General features: G+C 38.8%; 1 protein-coding gene across 16 annotated transcripts in view; it reads right to left on the reverse strand.

The window, feature by feature from the left end:
* Positions 1-19,397, reverse strand: part of Syne1 (spectrin repeat containing nuclear envelope protein 1) — a 373,023-nt gene that overhangs the window by 205,516 nt on the left and 148,110 nt on the right. For all 16 annotated transcript variants that reach the window (XM_048800010.1, XM_015502320.2, XM_048799993.1 and 13 more), the window contains 8 exons: positions 17,704-17,995; positions 16,734-16,906; positions 13,475-13,784; positions 11,949-12,113; positions 8,373-8,729; positions 4,462-4,598; positions 3,764-3,941; positions 1,028-1,210 (listed from right to left, as the gene is read on the reverse strand). In XM_048800010.1, the coding sequence (XP_048655967.1) occupies positions 1,028-1,210; positions 3,764-3,941; positions 4,462-4,598; positions 8,373-8,729; positions 11,949-12,113; positions 13,475-13,784; positions 16,734-16,906; positions 17,704-17,995 (1,795 nt within the window). The remainder of the gene's footprint in view (positions 1-1,027; positions 1,211-3,763; positions 3,942-4,461; positions 4,599-8,372; positions 8,730-11,948; positions 12,114-13,474; positions 13,785-16,733; positions 16,907-17,703; positions 17,996-19,397) is intronic.

The following is a 19,397-nucleotide window of genomic DNA, read 5'->3' on the forward strand; positions in this document are numbered from 1 at the left end:
ATATATATATATATATATATATATATATATATATATATATATATATATATATATATATATTCCTAATAGGACAGAAGGGAGGGAGGAAGGAAGGCATGGACCAAATCAAAGAGTTACACCCATCATGAAGAGAGGCAGATTAAGGAGACAGGCCCTTCTCCTCTCTTCCTCTTTTCTCTTGAACAAGGTAATTTTGCAATCACCGTGGATGCTTCAGAGCTCAGGGCAATTACACTAAGGATTCCTACAGGGTTAGTGGTAGATTTCAGGCACTGCACAATGGCTGCCACACTAGTGATAGAATGAGGCCTGCGATGGAAGAAAGGTAGCTGTTAGCATCGAGTTCCTGCGTTAGGAGAGAATTAAGGAAATACTCACTTTCTCTCCCTGAATAGTAGTTCTCTACAGTTATTTTTCCCTGCCCCACTAATTATGGTCATGATTACATTCAGGATCTATTTTTCCAGGAAGTATTGTTTTAAAAGGGATAGATGTTCTCTTCTCCATGCCTCTGCGTATTTTCCTTGAGAGAAGAGCTGGTATGTTAAATAGATGATCATAGAAGAACAAAACCCCTGCACTGTGTCAGTGAGAACCCTGTGCTTATAATAAATGGTCTCTGTAGAAAGTGAAAGGGCATCAACTTTCTCTCTTTGCACACTTAACCCCTAAAAAACCTACTACCTGATATTTGCATAAGTTACGTCCTCTCATAACTAGCATTTTGTAGCCATAAAGGGATTTTCTCCCAAACTTGAGTTACTTCAAATGAAACATTCAGTACTGTGCTTAAATGTTTCCTTGTGAATGTGCTTGGGCAAGTTTGTGGTGAGAGGCCCTACCGTGCAAGAAGCCACCTCCTTCCTCAGGGTTGCTCACACTTCCAGCACTGAGCTGTCTTAGAGCTATTCAGTTGTCCATCAATATTCAAAGAGCAGTGACTACAATTATTGACAAGGACCTTGGACTCATTGAAACTATGTTTTAACTGACAACAAACAGGACCCTGTGGTTAGCCATATCATACCTCCAAGGCAGATTCCTTTTGGTGGAGGTTTGAATGAAAGCTCTTCCAATCTTCTTTTGCAGTTTCAACCTTGGCCTGGACACTTTTTGCTTTCTCTTTGGTCAGCAGAGCACTCAGAAGTTCTCCCTTTGACAGCATCGTGTTCAGCTTATGCTGCCCATTTTCACTTTCTGACAAAAACTCCTAGAAAGAAAAGCAAAATATGTTATATTTTAAAATTCTTTGATTTTTTTCCATGTATTTCTTAGTGTGAAGAGAAGAAATAAACTACTTTCATATGCTAAGTAACCTAGGTCTTCCTTTAATAGTTAAGTTGTAAGGTATTTTATTTATTAATATAAATTCTGGCTTATTCCAAAAAGGTTGTGAGATATCTTATAAACTATTAAATAATAAAAAAAAAATAAACAAGAGGAAATGAGGATCAGGAGAAAATAAGAGTTGCAAAATAATCTCTGGTAAGTTTATTTTACAAAATAATGCCCTGTAGTTCTGTGTAATTGGTGGAGCTTGATTATGACTTTGACTCTGAGTATCCTAGCTTCCAAAACAAGAGTAAACACAACCAACCAGGTACAGGACTGGACTCAGGACCTGTGCAATACAAACCATCTGCTCAGCAGAAGCACAGCTGTTTCTAGAAAGAAACAGCAGATGAATTTCCCTGGGAATCTTAATGAAGTAAACACTGTTACATGGAGTAAATGGCACCATTATTAGCAGTTTATAAAAAGAGAACAGCAGAGTAATTTATAGGATTGTCTTTATGAAGGACAAGTCAATGGCATAATGCCAAGAGTAACTCAACAGTGTGGCCACAGCATGTACTTTTCCCATGATGTGGCTGGATCCAAGGAGGGAATCTCATCCTAAATGAACAAAAACTCTACATTATACAGTAAATAGCCATTGACATTTTCAGGTGAAAATGTTGCATAATATTTTATGCAATGGAAAAGACATGGAAAGCATAAGCTCAAGGTTATTTATTCTAGCAAGAAACAGAAGCAAGGATGTTCTGTACTGCAGATATTGATGAAAGAGGCTTGTTATAATTTGGGTGTAGTTTGTCTTCCAAGGATCCTGTATTGGAAGCTTGAACCTTGGTGTGGCAATATTAGGAGGTGAGCCTACTGCAAAGTACTTAGGTCCCTGGGGACAGGCCTTGGGGAAATTCAGTTTGTTCTCTTGGGATCCAGCGTTAGTTTTCAGAAGAAGATTATTCTTAAGGGACAAGCCTGGCTTCTTCCTAGTCTCTTTGGTTTCCTGTCTGATGATAAGGTCTCTTGTTCTTCCATGTGCTCCTGCCATTGTGGTGCCATTGCCATGAGATCCTCACTTAGAGCTGAGCTGACACCACTGCCGTGACCATGAACCTTCAGAACTGTGAGCACAATAAACCTCTTTTATTTACAAAGTAGCCTACCTCAGGCATATCATTATAGTCATGAAAAACGAACTTATATAGAACCTTACCAGAACAACTGTTTTAATGGAGGTACTACCCCCATCCATGGGACTGGGTCAGAGAAAAGCCTGGCCTCAAAAATTGTACTGAGTTTCTCTAGCACAGGCAAGTTGGTAATTGATGCTTGAAGATTCTACTCCCTAGGCTTGGAGAAAAACTGGAAGAATTTTCAATGGGGAAAGTTTTCAAAGCAAGAGTTATCTCATTATATTATGAACAAAAAAATTAAAAAAAAGTCAAATGTATATGGACAGTACTGCTAAGAGCCAAAGCAAAGTAATATGATGCATGGCATTTTTGGTTGAAAGGTGATGCCAGCAAGCCATTGAGATGATATGATTATGTTAAGATTTGCATTCATATGGATATTAGACTCCTGCTGTCCACCTCGGCCTGCTATGGGACTCCTGGAGAGTTCCCATTGGTTGGGGAAGTGCGGTAGGAGGGAATTCCGGAGGAGGGACTTCCTGTTGGGGTCCGGGAGAACACCCCGCGTGTCGGTCGGCAATCTTCCCGGGAGCACACGGGGCATTGGCGGCAGTTTCAAAAATAAAGTTTGTTCCTGCTTGAGTGGCTCGTGATTTTGTGCCCAGCCAGACTGCGGCACAGTACTACTTAAGAGATTGCTTCCATCAAAGAAACTTCATCTGTGGGCACTTACACATGGTTTTCTATGTACATATGCCCTCTCTGGGGGGAAAAAAAACACTCAAATTTCATAAGCAATCACTCAAGACTGTTTGTAATCAGAAAAATCAGACATGCAAAAGTATGAAACACAATGTTACTGTGTATAAAAAATGTTGGGGTTGAAGGTGGAGTGTGAGATGGCACCACAAAGTTGAAGTTAGATGAAGGAAGACTAGGAAAAAAAAAAACCCTCCAAACTTAAGCAAAATCCAGCTGTAACTCTTGCTGTTTTACACATCAGCTCTGTGACTTCATTAAAACTCTTTGACCCTGTTTGTATATTGGAAATAAGAACCTCACAGTTCCTAATGTGGTTGGAGTGAAAATTGAATGCAAAAATCCACTTGGAATGTACAGGCTCATTGCTCATTGCATACAAGAGCTTTGATTATCTCCTAACCTCTCATTAATACATAAAATAGCATGCATTTATGAATATAAATGGACTAGTTTCTTTTCCCTTGTTTCAAGTGAAGCACTTATTTGAAATTTGATTTTGTTAAGCAAAACTTTCATATGCAAGGCACGTTTCTAATCTAATTAACCACTCTTGTTAGAATTAACAGATAAATTCTTACCTGTATTTTCTGAAGACTTGTCGTCACTTCACTAATATTCTGAGGTATATCAAAACATTTGGCGGTAGTGATCTTTGCATTAACCAACCACTGCTGGAAATCCCGGAAGGCTTTTCTAAACCTTTGCTGCAAAATCTGTTCTTTATTCTGGCAGCCCTTGGATGCTTGCAAACAAAGACTGAAAAAGTGATTTAAAAATTGAATGAAAAGGAAAATGATAAAATTGATTAAAATAATATTTGATAGAAATGAGTTCTTAGAATATACATTTATTTCTTTTAGTAATATATTTTATGCTTAACTAAAATTATTATTGAAATCACACTTAAAATAGCTTCTACTTGGTCTAAGTTTCCTCTTTCTTTCTTCTTTACTTTTTTTTTTCTCTTTTTTGAGATGGGGTCTCACTATATTGTCCAGGCTGATCTTAAACTCATGAGCTCATGTGATCTTCCACCTCAGTTGGAATATAGTACCTGGGACTACAAGCATGTGCCACCATGCTCAGTTTAGCTCTAACTTTGTATAAAAATATTGAAGCTGAGATGGTGATGGTACCTGTTGTCCCACCTCCTCCTGAGGCTAAGGCAGGAGGATCTCTTGAGAGCCAGGAATTTAAGACCACCCCAGGCAGTATAGTGAGACATTAGAGAAAATAAAAACAAAATATTTTGAACACCTGGAAGGTTCTTGCTCACCAGTTATATTCTTTAATCAAGCCAGAAACTTTCCCACTGTAAGTACTCAGGTCTCTGGAAAATCGACAAAGTTCATTAAGCTGAGACTTGAGATCCTCGGTTGTGGGCTCTGCTTTTTGTAGATCATCTAGGATTTCCTAAGAGAGAAAAAACAAGCATTTAAATTAGGCAATTTCCATATCCTCACATTATGTATGCACAAATCATTATTAGTGATTTAAATAATATAAATTATTAGTGAGGAACAAAATAATATAATAAATTCAGTAAAGAAGTGAGGTATATTTATAGAACCCCACCTGTATTCTTTTCTAGCCACAAATATATACTTCAGCATCAAATGTAAAATAGTCAAAAGCTTACTTAAGCTTTTGGTCAAATGACTCAAATTGAGATAAGAAAAAGAAAAAAATATCCTAAATTATTAAAAATGGTCTGGCTAGATCATTAGGGGATGTGTATATTATTTAAAGGTGAAGAAAGATCAGTTTGAAGAAAGCAACACTTATTTTAGATTAGCAATATATGTAGTAATTGATTTTATGGAGTATATACAATTAATTGACATTCAGAATTCTTTATAATCCATAGGTCTATCTAACTAAACTAGCAGTTTCATTCATCTCCTAGTTTCATTCTTAGAGTCTATTATGTGTCCAGCATTTTCCTGGATTCTTGGGTACCTTTCCTCCAATAAATAAAGGAAGACTTCATAATTCAATTGATGAGAGAGAGATGTGGAAAATCACAGTACTGTGTGTACTTAATCCAAAATAAAGTCTCAGGGCTTGATGAGTACAACTCTGAAATCAAAACCATGGTCACCTGGTAATGCAGGATGATTTGCAATTACAGCATTCCTCTTATAGGGCTGTCACAGGAGCAAATGAGCTCATGAGTGTCAAATACTTATCACAATTCCTGGCATACTGATAGACGCCTAATTAGCAAAATTAGTGGGAAAATGATTCCTGGATATTTAGATGAGACTAAGTGGATAGTGGTTATGAAGAATAAAGAGCTAAAATAAGTTAAGGAGGAAGGACCAACAGATGAGTAATGACTCAAATAGTGTTGCTGTTACTCTTATGATCCTCAGAGATATTTATTGAGATGGCCCAGATGATATTTTTATACAAAGATATTTACTGAGATGATCCAGATCTGTAGAGAAATCACATCTCTCATCAACAGACCAGGTCTAGGCTGCAGCCTCATCCTGGTAAAAGGTACCACTGTCTTCCCCCTGCTGTGCATGAGATGTCTAAGGATCATCTTGGCCTTTCCCACATCTGTCCCCTCCTCCCACTCCATGACAGCGATGCTCTGGTTGCACCTGAGTCCCTTCAATCACTCACTCCTTTTACATCTTCATCACTTCGTTCTGGAAATTCACAATGTACTACTAATTCCATTCCCGTTCTCTGGTTTCCTTTCTCAGATTTTGTTACCTCTTTGTAAAAGTCTGCATCTTGGGGCTGTCCCCTCACCTTCCTATTTGTCAAGTTGTACCCAGACCTTAGGATTCAGCTCAAGTCCCCACTGCTCTAGGGATGCTCTGCACTCCTTCCTGCCTCCTGGGATTTCTCATCTGAGGATACGCAGCACCTCATGGGCACTTGTTACAATGAGGGTCCCCACTGATTTTGTCCTATTTGTCTTTTCACCTGAACTGTGGACATGAGCGCAGGGATCGGGTTCTCTTGGTTTGTCCACTCTTTATTTAGCTCAGTGACTGGACTAGAGCGTTTAAAACATTTTTATTTACAAAATTCACAGAAGTAACCAGTTTCTCTCTGAAACTCCAAATGTTCACATTTTATGTAAGGGAGAATATTGTAAGAACTAAAAAAAATTACCACCTAGCAAAAAAAAAAAAAAAAAAGCAAGAACATTGAGATTCAAGTCAGCCACTTATATATTGGGTGACATGAAAAGTGAAAATCTTTGGCTAAAACTTCACATTTAAAAAATGTTCATGCTGGCTGGGGATATAGCTCAGTTGGTAGAGGGCTTGCCTTGTATATACACAAGGCCCTGGGTTCAATCCCTAGCACCACCAAAAAAAAAATAAAAGTCCATGCTTTCACGCTTAATGAAAATTTTCCAGTAGAGCCTCTGATTACATAAATACTGCATCAAGTTATATCTGAGTCAGGTAAATTTCAAATTGCATTTCCTCTTTGTACAGCTAAAGAAAAATGCTGTTATTTCCAACACTAGCAAACCAATATATTTTTAAATCAATGAGTTTTGCAAACACAATGAACATGATATGTTGCAACACTGTATTATATATTTTATTGATACTTGGTTTTATGTTTTAAAGGATTTCTTGAATACCACTATTTACTTATGTGAAATACTTGAGAAGGTTTGTGATTATTGTCATTGTCAGCAATAACGAGGTCTCACAGCAAAACGATGACATAAGAACCCTAGAAAATCTGTTTTACAAACATCTTCCTACACATTCATCATAATCAAAGTATTATTTCCACTTTTAAGTAAAATGTTATTATTAGAAATAAGATATGAATGTCTGTTAATGTTCTATTGTCCTCAAAAACATTAGCTCTGGAGCCAAAGGTAGATACAGAACTAAGCAGAGGGCTGTCATCTTTGTTAGTAAAACTGAAAACCCACAATTACTGTTGCATTATCATATGTATTTTTATATCTGTCATTTATTTTTCCAGTAATAGTATCAGTGTAATAAATAATAGTAAATGGAACAAGAATGGAAAGAAAAGGGCATAAAAAGGAATCAAAACAATATAATTGATATGTTCCTATCAGATCACATGGACATGCAATTACAACTTCTTTTTCCTTGTTCTGCTGAATGGATTACTATTATGCTTCATTCTGTTGCACAAATCTAAAGGTCAAAAAAAAAAAAAAAAACAAAACCAAACCTCCAAAACAAAACCATAACACTTAGAAACATTATAAACAAACTAGAATAAAGAGATGATTATGAAGTTTAATTTCTGGTGAGTCTTACTTGCTTCAACTGCTTGATTTAAAACAAAGACAATGCTTGAAATACGACATGACTTTCTTACTCGTCCAAGCTATTTTGAAATGATTGTAACATAAATAGAAGCAGAGAAGTTTACTTCACTAGACTTCCTTGTAAGGCCAGCCATGATTCAGAGCATTATAAAACTACAAATATTGAAGAGGCTTTCAAAGTTAAGTCTGAACAGTCACAGAAAAGGAGCGGATTTTGAGCTGCTTCCCATTCTTCTCTATTCCTTTCCTGCTTCTCTTTCTCACATTTTAAAAGAGATGCCATTTGTTTAAAAAAAAAAAAAAAAAAAAAAACAGGAAGGCAACCCGGAGCCTGACAGAAGAGTGGGGTTAGCGTGTGTTAACAGGCTAATTTCAAGTACAGCTGTCAAAACCACACAGAGGAGAGCTAATCAGGGTCAAAACCATTAGTTGTGCTCTAGTAGACTACTAAATGTGTCTTCAAATCTATAAACTCAATTGTTGAGTTGTTTGCAACGGTTAACTGGCAGGAAAACAGTATGACTCTATTTATGCCTCTGCCCACAGGCCATTTTTCAGACTGAGTGCCTCATACAGGATTACACGCTCTTACACCATACACCGGGAAGAAAAATGTCTCCATTTAGTTATAATGTTTTCTACAGGAAACATAGCTTCTTCTCCCCGACATGTTAATTTTTTACCAAAGTTTGATTTGTGAGAAAAGGAAAAAGATCAGACTTGGCCATTTTATTTAGATAAATACTTCTTCCAAGTCTGAATATTGCATGGTTTAAGTTAGTGAAGACTTTTCTTTTTAGCAATCCTAAGAGCCAAAAAACCAGAATTCTTTAAATTTTTATTTATTTATTTATTTAGCATAACCACTAATGAAAAACCAGAAACCAACTTACTTGTCCTTTGTGCCAGGATTCCACTATCTCCTTGTCCGTGTTCTTGCCTTCCAGGAGGGCTAACTGCTCAGCCCAGGTTTTCAGAAGGGCACCAAACTGCTCCAGGGCCTGCTCCAGTTGGGCCACCTGGCCTGAGAACTCCTGCTCCGAAAGGGCCATTTGACTGACCAGGTTCTCCAGGCTGCTCCGCGTTTGGAGCACACTGTCTTCCCACTGCTTCCAGTCACTGCGCAGGGCCTGCATCTCCGTCTGCATGAGCTCACACCCACTGGCAGCTGTGTTCTGTTTCACTTCAGGGGCCAGCGACTCCACTCTGCTCAGGCGGCCTGCACCAATCTCTCTGGAATCTATCAGCTCCTGTAATGGAATATCGCCATGGAAACCAAGGAGGCTGTGAGTCACTTGGGCTGCAAGTTTTCAAATGTGTGCAGAGGGCAATGCTGTCCTGCTAGGAAGTTTGAGCAAGTGTGCACAAGGAACCAGAATCCACACATGCACCCATTCCCAAGTTATATTAGCAGGGAATTGGCACTGAGAGTGCCCAGGCTTGTGGCAGAATAACCCAGGAAGCCGTAACATCCTGAAACAGACTAAACAGGCACCGTGAATTCAGGCATTGTTTAAGTATATGGAAATGTTTTGATAGTGATTTAAATATGGGCCCGTGGTGTACAGCTCCTGCAAATAATTGAATCCATACTTTTGCTAAGTGGACGAACATGTGTGGCAGAACTGTGTTCTGCTCTATTCCATTTCCACCTTCTTCCACAAGTTGGTGGCTTAAATCACATTGCTGTTGTACCAGCAATCAAGCTGACCCACCAGAGAAAAACAATGAGCCTCACTCAACTGCAAATACTTCAGAACCTTCAGCAAACATTTTATAGCAACTAAAATGAAAACTTTACAGACTTCGCTTAATGGAAAGTTTTAAGTGACCTCTAGATTGGGATCATTTATTGCTGTCATTTTCACCTTTAAAAGAATCTTACTAGAAATTTAACTATCTAGATATAGTTTACAGTCTTAATGCATGAATACTCTAAAGTACAATAAGATTCAGATATGCACTGTTAAATAGATAAATAGTGGCATTTCTTTCTGAGAAGAGAGTTTTTTGACTAGAGTTTTTAAACTAGTATTCATATATATTCAAATATATAAATCATCCAGTATTTATATATTACATATCTATTGCTAATGCCAAGATTTTGTTTCCATTAATAGAAAATCATGACTTCATTCTTGCATTACATAGAAGACAAAAATGATTATTAGGGACAAAATCTTCAAGGAGAAAATTAATTAGTAATTAACAAATAAAGAAAATTTGCAGTTAAATATTACGCATTCTTCATAAATTGTTAAGCATAAAGCATGTCTTATCTAGTCAGTATAGCATAGTTTGCATTTAATTTAGTTAGCTTGAAATAAATCTATCTTCTCACAATTACATGCAACAGGGCCATATTTCAGCATAGATCATTTGAAAGTGCTTAGTTATGCAATAGTCCAAAGCACAATCACATGAAAGATGATTTTTATACATGTGTAAATGTGTCTTTACAGACAGCATTTAACGTATATAATTGGCCTTTCTTGGCGAGAGATTCTAAAACCTATTTCTGTTTATCAGTGTGTATAGTAATTAGTGATTCAATAAAGGAAAATTTAAAAGTGCTATGTCTAACACATAGATTTAAAAACTTACAATAATTTGCTTTTGTAAGCAATTTCAAATTTGGAGTTCAGAGAATGTCAACTATCAAAAATAGTTTTCCTAAGATATTCTATGGCATTATACCCGTTTTCTTTGGCATGAAAAGTGGGTCATTTCAATATTTGCAATCACCAATGTGCTCATCCAGATTTTGAATAAGGACACCTTATTATAAAGTCTTTTGGAATGGTTTGTAAGTACATCTTCTTGTCTGGTATTTGGGTCCTTTAAAAGCAGTACCTGCACATACACACATGTGCATTCACGCCTTCATCTGGTACACACTGGGCCTCGGAGTTGCTCTTCTAGGTGGTGACTCCAGGAATGGGCTGGCCATGGCACCCAAGGACAGAGGAGCTGCTTTATTTCCTCTGAGGTCTCTTGAACCGCACACCCACCTACACTGAGGCCCGACCTGACCTTCTGAGGGCCAGTCTCTGACAGGCTTCATTTTCTCCTTCCCAAATCCCAGTTGCTTTCTGCCAATTCCTTCTGTATTTCCTATGTTTTTGGAAGCATTTTTGTAACGCCTTTTTTAAGAGAGAGGGAAAGAGAGCCAGTGAGCCTTTTGCGACCCAAAAGGCAGCCTTTGTCAAAGGGTTATCTTACTTTTTCAAACTAACTTTTCAAAACATTAGTTCACCTTTAGTATTTCTTCTTCATACCTGCCATTCACTCCTAAATCACATGATCTGGTTTCTCACCTTGCCTTGCTGTGGAAATGGCTCTCGGGGTGGGTGCCAGAGTCCAGCTGTCAATCCAGCAGGCTCTCTTCAGCCTTTTTCTTAATGGCAGCCTCTTGCTGCATCTGTGATAGTGATAGCTCCTCCAATGGGCTCTTGGTGATACCACGGCCCCCTAATCCCCTGCTCATGATTATGTCTCCTCTCCTTTTCTTTCTCCCTTTAAACTTATTTTGTTCTATGGCCCCTGAAGCCTTGGTAGTACCCAGACTTTGGTTCTGTGGCTACTATTCTCTTTGCCACATACACTGGAGTTGGTTTCACCCACTCTGGGGACTTCAACTCCCAGCTGTAGGCTCCCAGTTTCCCACACTGTCTTCAGCCCAGCTTCCTGAATATTCATTCTACTGCCTTCTAGGCTTTACTCCCACATGGCAGTTCACATTCCATCTGTACCTCCTTGAATTCCTCTTGTCTCCCCTTCTATGACCAGGCTCCTGTTCATGCACCAATTTGTCCTAGGGGGCAACAGCTCTATTAACTCTAGATAAAGATTTGACCTTCACCCTGACCCTTCCCACCTTGTCACCCCATAGCCAATTTGTCGAATCACTGGATTTTCTTATTGAATATGCTCTGTGTGCTATGCAGGATAACAAATATTTTATATGCATCATCTAATTAGTCCCTAAGACAACTATGTGAGGCAGGTTCCATTTTCTTCTTCTTTTTTAACCAATTAAGAGATTTGAGGACATTTCTCAAAGTAACTTGTCTAAAGACACAGCTAGAAAATCAGGAGAGGCAGGATCGGCCCTGGTCTCTGATCCTGAGCCTGCACTACATGAAGTAGCGTGAGTTCTCATCACGTTGGTTTTGCCAGCCCAGCAGGCTGGCATACGCTTCTTAGACTCTCATAGGATAGCAATAAGAACATTTGCACACAGAAATACACAGAGGTAATGTTACATTTTGCTCACTAGTTTAAAGTCTTTCAAATCATTTTTTAAAAAAATCTCATCTATGTTTAGAATGACTGAGGTGTAAAACAAAAAATACCAACCAAAACCAGGAGACACTTTCAACAACAGAATCTTATCCACCCAATCCTTATCCCAAGTAGGCTGTCTGCACTCAAGAACCCATGGATATGATATCTGTCCATTTTCTGACCTTAATTTTTGATAACTTTTTCTGGGCGGCTGATGAGTCCCCAGACATGTCTGACCACCGGTGAAGTTCTTCCTTTGCCGAGTGGAGCCAATCGGTGAACTCCTGGACGGCATCCAAGTACATGAGATGGTCTTTCACAATCTCTTCCACTTTCCTCAATTTTTCCTGGCAGACAAAAAAAAAAAAAGGCCACTTTAGCTGTAATTTTTATTAAGAACATGAAATCACATAAGATGATAGGCCTGATAGAAGTTTCTTAACATATCTCAGAAGACTTCATTTTTATTCCTAAATTTTCTCCAAGTTTGCTATCTTAAAAAAAAAAAAAAAACAAACTCTCAAAGCCTGAACTGAACTGCTTTGAGGAAACAACCATTTTTCCTATAAGTTTGCTCTTTTGTAGCTTAGCTAAGAATCTATGCTTAATAAATGTTGGCCTAAACCCCTAGCAACCCACTTAATCAGTTACTAGAATACCTGTTCTTATTATTGAAGCACACTCAGATTAGCTTGACAAATAGCATTCTTTAACTGCATTAGCCCACCAGATCCTCATACAGCCCTGTGATGGGGACACATCACTATCTTCATTACACAAGAAAGGTTACTCAAGCTTACAGAGGTTAAGAAGCATGCCCAATGTCACACATCCCAACAGTGTCAGTCACAATTCAAACTCAGGGTTTTCTGAAACCAAAGTCATATGTCTTAATCATTACCCAGATAAAAGTAAAGAAGAATAAATATCTATCTTAATAGCTGTAGTATCAATAAGACAGACTTCCAAAATCAAACAAAATTCTTTGTTAATTTTTATAGCATTCACAAATGCACAAAAGAAAAATCACAGATTAAAATAAAGTTTCATGTAAAAAATTGAAAAATATTTATAATACACAAAGTAGCCTATATTTTGGAGAACAGAGAAATTCAGTGTTTATTAAGAAATGAACATAATACTTTTTATATAACTGATACCTGGGAAGTAAGTAAAATTGCATTTAATGCAACAGTCAAGAGAACAAGAAATTATTTATTTATTTATTTATTTATTCATTCATTCATTCATTTAGTTTTTGGTGCTAGGATTGAACCCAGGGACACTTTACAACTGAGCTACATTCCTAGAACTTTAAGTTTTTTATTTTGAAATAGGGTCTCACTAAGTTGCTTAGGCCTCACTAAATTGCTGCCTGGCTACGTGGCTGAGGCTTGCCTCAAACTTGCAATCCTGCTTCAGCCTCCTGGTCTAGGATTACCATTGTGCCGAGCTAAAAAAAAATTTAAACACTGACTTTACAAAGAATGAAGATGACTCGACTACAACACATAGGTCAAAAAATACAGAATAATCCCAAAATTAGAAAGAAAAAAAGACATGGCATTCCCAGGTACGAAAGGATCCTTTTGTTCTATTAGCTACTAAACACACAAGCCATCACAGAGCAGCCAATTCTCCAGTAATTTAATCCACAGTTATTCTGCACCTGAGCTTGAAGCTGTCTCTTGGCTAACCTTACACTAACCTTGGCCACAGTGGTTATGTCATGGAACTGTGTCTTCAGCTCCTTGTGAACTGTCTCCTTGAAAGACTCATCCTGTGTCTTCTTGTAGAGCTCTCTGGACTTGGCAGCCAGGTGGTGTAGCGCTCCGGCATGATCTTCCGCCTCCGACACGATGGACTGGAAGTGATCCAGCAGAGAGAATTTCTCTTTCAGCCCTGGCTGCAGCTGTAAGGGCTGTTCTACTTTTTGATCCATGGATTCCATCCACTGCTCCAACTGGCTTTTCTTCTCTAGATAGTCATTCCATTGGCTAATCACAGACTCTAGAGTGCTGGAATGAATGGCACGTGTCGTGAGAATGAGTTGCCTTGTTAATACCACCCAAACCCAATCACAAAGTCACTATTCCATGTAAACCATTTGATTGAACGCCACTGTAAGTGATGATAATGTCGCTTTTGAGCACAGATAGAAACCTGCTTTTCTGATCCATCAAACCCAGAGCACAGTTCCTTTAAACCAAGTAAATCTGTGCTAAAATTTGAAGTAAGAAGCTATAGTCACACACACATCGGGAGATTTTTTTTTTTTTTAACAACTGCTAATTGTCTTAAATGAACATCTAAATTTACATGTTATGTTGTGAAAACTCAGAGCTGAAACATCAGTTAAATCCTAGGTAGTATGTATCAATTGCTAATATCCTTGGGTTTAGTTTATCTTATTAAAATCAGATAGTAATTGTCTGTTGGTTAGATATCAAAACTCAAGGTATTCTTCCTGGGTAAAAAATAGCATTAGATTGATTTTCATTTAGGAACACCCCCCCACACACACACATACACACAAATAGTCAGTGCTTCTATGTTACATGTGTGGGGAAAAAAATGAAGGTTCAATGTATTTATAAGAAATATAGTCACTAATATAATTGCCTGGTACTAGTTCTCCAGAAAATCAAATAAAAGGCTCTCCAGACTGGCATTTAGAAAAGCCCTCCATCAATGAGCTTCACAGACCATTCTCTCACTTTCTCTCTTTTTGTGGTGCTAAGGATGAAATCAGGGCCTCATGCATATTAAGCAAGTGCTTTACCACTAGTGTAAACCCCAGCCCCACAAGCTATTCTAAAGTCATCCTCAGTGACTTCCCCAGCCTCCCTGAATCAACCCTAGGACCACTTAATAAAATTCCAGCATTTGCTCAAACTGCCGCCATTGCTTCAGTAAGAACCTCAGCATATACACCTTCAAGTCCAAATCAATGTCACCTTTCCGGAAGCCACCCAGACCTGCATTTTTCTACAGTATCACAGTGTCTTTTGAAACCTCTTAGTAACACAAGCTGACTCAGTTTTCCAGAATGTAGCCTCTGAGCTCAGGGACGGCAAAAATTATTTTGTTTTCATTATGTTAATATATTAATTAAAACATTACTTCTTCTCCTCAATACATAGGTGTCAAATTTAATTTCTTGCTGAAGAAGTGGAGTCAAAAATCTAATTTTCCTTCTTGTATTTATCATTTTATTCAAACACCTGCATCTGAAATACATTCACTCACATTCCTATTAAATTTCATGAAGCTAGTCCATTGTCAAGCATTGGGAAGTCTAGATTATGTTCCAGCTATCTACTATGGACTAAGAAAAACCCGACAGGACCTATATTTTTTTCTTTGCTGAGTAGAACCTATGACCAAGAAGATACAAGCTCCTGTTCACTTTGAGAATCACCAGCTATGCCTCTTGTCAAAGGAAAAAGCAAAAAAAAAAAAAAAAATCACCCAAATTTGAGGCATAACCATGGCTTACTGTTTGCACAACAGTGGAGAGCAACAGTGGTTTTCGATTTGTTTTGTGATGAACTTTAATCTTCTGTTCATCCATTTGCTATGACCTGACCATATTCAGCACCCGTTTCTTGAGTATATATAACCTTTAGAATATAGATCCTGGGTTGTGTTTTAGTATAATACTGATTTATGGTCATTTTTCCAACAAGTTAATCAGGTTATTAATTATATATTATATTATTATTTTATATTATTTATCTTAAATACCACCAGTGCACCCCAACCACCCCACAGCACACTTAGTGTAACAAGCTCTTCTCTACTTCTTCAGCATCTGGTACAGGGACTTCCTTCTTTCCTTCCTTTCCTTTTCATTTAAATTAAATTTATTTTTGAAATGGATACATAAAAACAAAGATTATACATATCAATGGGGTTATGTGATATTTCAATACATGCTTACATTGTGTAATGTTTAAATCAGGTTAAACTTATCAAACATGGATCATTTCTTTTTTTTCCCCCAGGAGCACTTTACCACTTAGGAACATCTCATTCTTTTCATTTTGAGATAGGGTCTTGCTAATTTGCTGAAGCTAGCCTTGAATTTGTGGTCCTAGTGCCTCAGCCTCCTGAGTTGCCAGGATTATAGGTGTGTGCTTGATAATATCTATATGGTGAAAACTCTTAATGCATTTCCTTCAAACTTATTGAAATGTAGAGCACATATTTATCTGTATTTACCCTACTGTGCAATGGCACCCTAGAGCTTCTCATTCCTTTCTATCTATAACTTAGTACCCACTAATAATCTCTTCCTATCCCTCTCTATCCCTTCTCCCCTGGCCTCTGGTAATTACCATTCTATCTGAACTTCTATGAGCTCAACTACTTTAGATTCTGCCTGGGTAAAATCATATGGTGCTACAACAGCTCTAAAGGCATTCTGCATGGGCTCATTTTTTAATTGTGAGAAGGGTTCATGCTCTGTTAGCTTTCTAGGCCTCAGTCACTAAATGCCTGGGATGTCCCCCCATCACTATGACAATCAAAGCCTCCCCACACATTTCCTACAACCCCACAGTGGGTAATACTACTTTTGGTTGTGGAATAGATTGATACTTAAACTCAGTGATTGCCAACAATGTAATTTACAGCATGTTCTTTAAAAAGATAAATGTTACTGAAGACCACATATCCTTGCTTGAATAACTTGGAAGGAGGTATTTCCTGACCTGTGTTATATGCAAGAATCCATGAGAGACACTCAGGAAGACACAGCTATTTTAGAAATAAAACAAAACAGGCTAGCAAACAAAAGCTAGTCTTTGTCCCTGGGGAATACGACATAGGGAAGACCTGCAGCTCCCAACTAGCTCAAATACCATGCTTGGTAACTTAGCCACCAATACCTTAGCACTGCTCCATCATTTTACCAAGTCACAGGATTTTATTTGGGTAAATAAGCACAGAAACAGACTCTATACCTCTGAGCATGGACAGAGGAGCTCATGATGTCAGCCCACACGTTCTTCAGGGTCTCCAGCTGGGTCTGAATGGCCTTCTGACCTTCTCTGTTGCTACTTCTCAAGGCCTGTTCTCCTTTGCCAATAGCCATATTCAACTTAACTTCTCCTTCCCCTTTCATCAGGAGAATGTCCTAGGAAGGAAGAAGGGCTATATGTCAGTAAGAATATGAAGACCGGCTACTTTAAAAATGGTTGTTTGCCACGAGACTTAAGGTAGGAGATACCTACCTTAAGCAAAAAGAACCAACTCTTGCCTCTGTTGCCATATAATACCCACACGCTAGAGATGGCAGGGAAGCTTGGGAGTGAAACATCAACTCCAATTTAAATTATTAAGAAATTTGGGTCACTAGCCCAGAAATGATAATTTTGTTGATTGGTTTCAAAGAGTGAGAGGAAATTGTTTAAAAAATAAAGACACACCTGCCAAAAATGGCCCTATCACTGTTGCCTGACTGACTCTTATCTTTCAGGGTCACCTTCATGGCTACCGATTGGGGTGGTGGTCTGCTCTGTGCTCCCAACACACATTTGTTTCCTTCTGTCATGGCTTCTACACACGCCCTGCACCGCAAGTACCAATTTACACATTGGTCTTTCCCACTAGAACATGAACTTCTAGAAAACAGGGACTCATTTGTGGCCCACACATTTCTATGCAGCTTACACAAAGCTTAAAGAGGAGTTGGTATTCAACAACGTTGACTGATTATTTATTAAATTAAATGAAAAACAGACTCATAGCTCACTCTAAAACAATGTTTCATCATGGGGGGGGAGGGGGAGGCTCCCTCCATGTCTGTTGTACTGAGTTCTCCATTTTTGCCCACATAATCCTCATTTGATGCTGCTCCCGGAACAATTAGGATCTACTTGCACCCCTGGGATTCTGATCAGATTCATCTCCAGAATCAGCATCTGCAGGTACCTGTATCTGTGACAGTCGTTTCTCCAAGGTCTCTTTGCTCCCGACAGTGCTCTGGGCACAGGCCAGTCTGTCTCGAACGTCTGTCACCCGGGACCACATACTCTGCAGGGCTGCCTCCAGAGCTTCATGCTCCTGCAGGGCCAGCTGGCAGTTCCGATGTCTCTCCTTGGTCATCCTGAGCAAGTTCTGGTAGCTATTGAGGAGCTGGGAGCACAGGCGGCCTTCTTTCCCAGCACCATGGCCTTCCTCGCTGAGAAGCTGCCCTCTCTGGGAAAGCTTATCCAGAGAGTCTCTAAAAAACCAGATTTTTTTTTTAATCCCAACATTCTGGAGCACAGAGGAGTAACAAATGATTGTTGACATTGGAACAGGAACCAGACAAGAGCTCACAGCTGACGTGACTTTTAAAATGAAGATGCTGGGATGTAGCTGTTTGCTTGCCTTCTGTGTGGTCTCTCTTAGTGGTGTCAGTGTCTGTGCTGGGGCATGTGATTCAATTTATACCATGCTGCATCCAAAGAGCAGTGATGTAGCCTACCACCTCACCAGGAATTCACTCCAGAGAATGGGCCATGGCTCCCTCTCCATCTAGCAAAGTACTCTAACCATGAAAACCTTGAAATTGCCCCAATACTCTGTTGTTCTGTAGAGAGTGCTCTTTTGTGAGTGCCTCTGCTTTCTTGTTTCTTTCTTAGGTGCCCCTTAAAATGCACAGCCCCATGTTCCCAAGCAATGCCCATGGCAACCCAGGAGGGGGTGGAGCAGCACGTAGACCCCTTCCTGTGCCCTCTGCTCTTGTCTTGCTGTCACCTAATATTCCTGTCTGGTTCCAGAAGCAGACACTCTAGAAAACTAGGGCCACTACATTCACCTAATTCCAAGACTCAACACAATGTTGGGCAGAGCCCAACATTTGAAAGAAAAAGTTTCCTTCTCCGGCCATTGTAGGATTGCTCCTGGTTTCCTTGCTGTATCCAGAGCCCTGTGCTCAGCTTGCTTCAGAGCTAGGTGAGTAAGGTCAAGGGAAAAACAGAATAATGGTGTGGCCTGTTAGCCCATTTTATAGGCCAACAGAGCTCTGATTTCTTTTTCTGTCCTTCTTTTTCTCCTCCTCCTTCTTAACCAACCATTTACATTATTTTTAAAATCATAAATGGACAATTTATAACTATATAAATTTATAGGGTACAAAGTGACATTATGGCTTATGATGGCAGTGTAGGGTAACTAAACCAAGCTGGTTAACATATCTATTACCCTAAATATTTGGCATTCCTTTTGTGGTAAGAACATGTAAAATTCATTCTGTTAGCAATTTTCAAATACGCAAGGCTCTATTTTTAGCTATATTCACCATGCTGTTCAATAGAATGAAAGCAAACAAAGCAACCCCATATTCCTCCTGAGAGTCTGTGCCTTTCAACCTACATCTCCTTATCTTCCCGCTTAACCCCTAAGCCTCTGTAAGCACCAGTCTAGCAAGTTTGTAATTCTTAAGAGTACCTCTATCAGGGAAAAACAGAAGTGTGGAGATGTCTTAACACAAATTTCTGTGACTACTAGAAAAAGAATTTAAAGCGTTCCTTCTCCACTGTCTCTATTCTTTTGTTTCTGAGTAACTACTATGTGAATAGCATCCTGTGAGTCACCCTGAGCTACATGAAGAGTCATACAACATTCCTCCTCTAAAAGAC

This window comes from Marmota marmota, unplaced genomic scaffold (assembly GCF_001458135.2).
Source record: "Marmota marmota marmota unplaced genomic scaffold, marMar, whole genome shotgun sequence".
In the NCBI taxonomy this organism is placed as follows: Eukaryota; Metazoa; Chordata; class Mammalia; order Rodentia; family Sciuridae; genus Marmota; species Marmota marmota.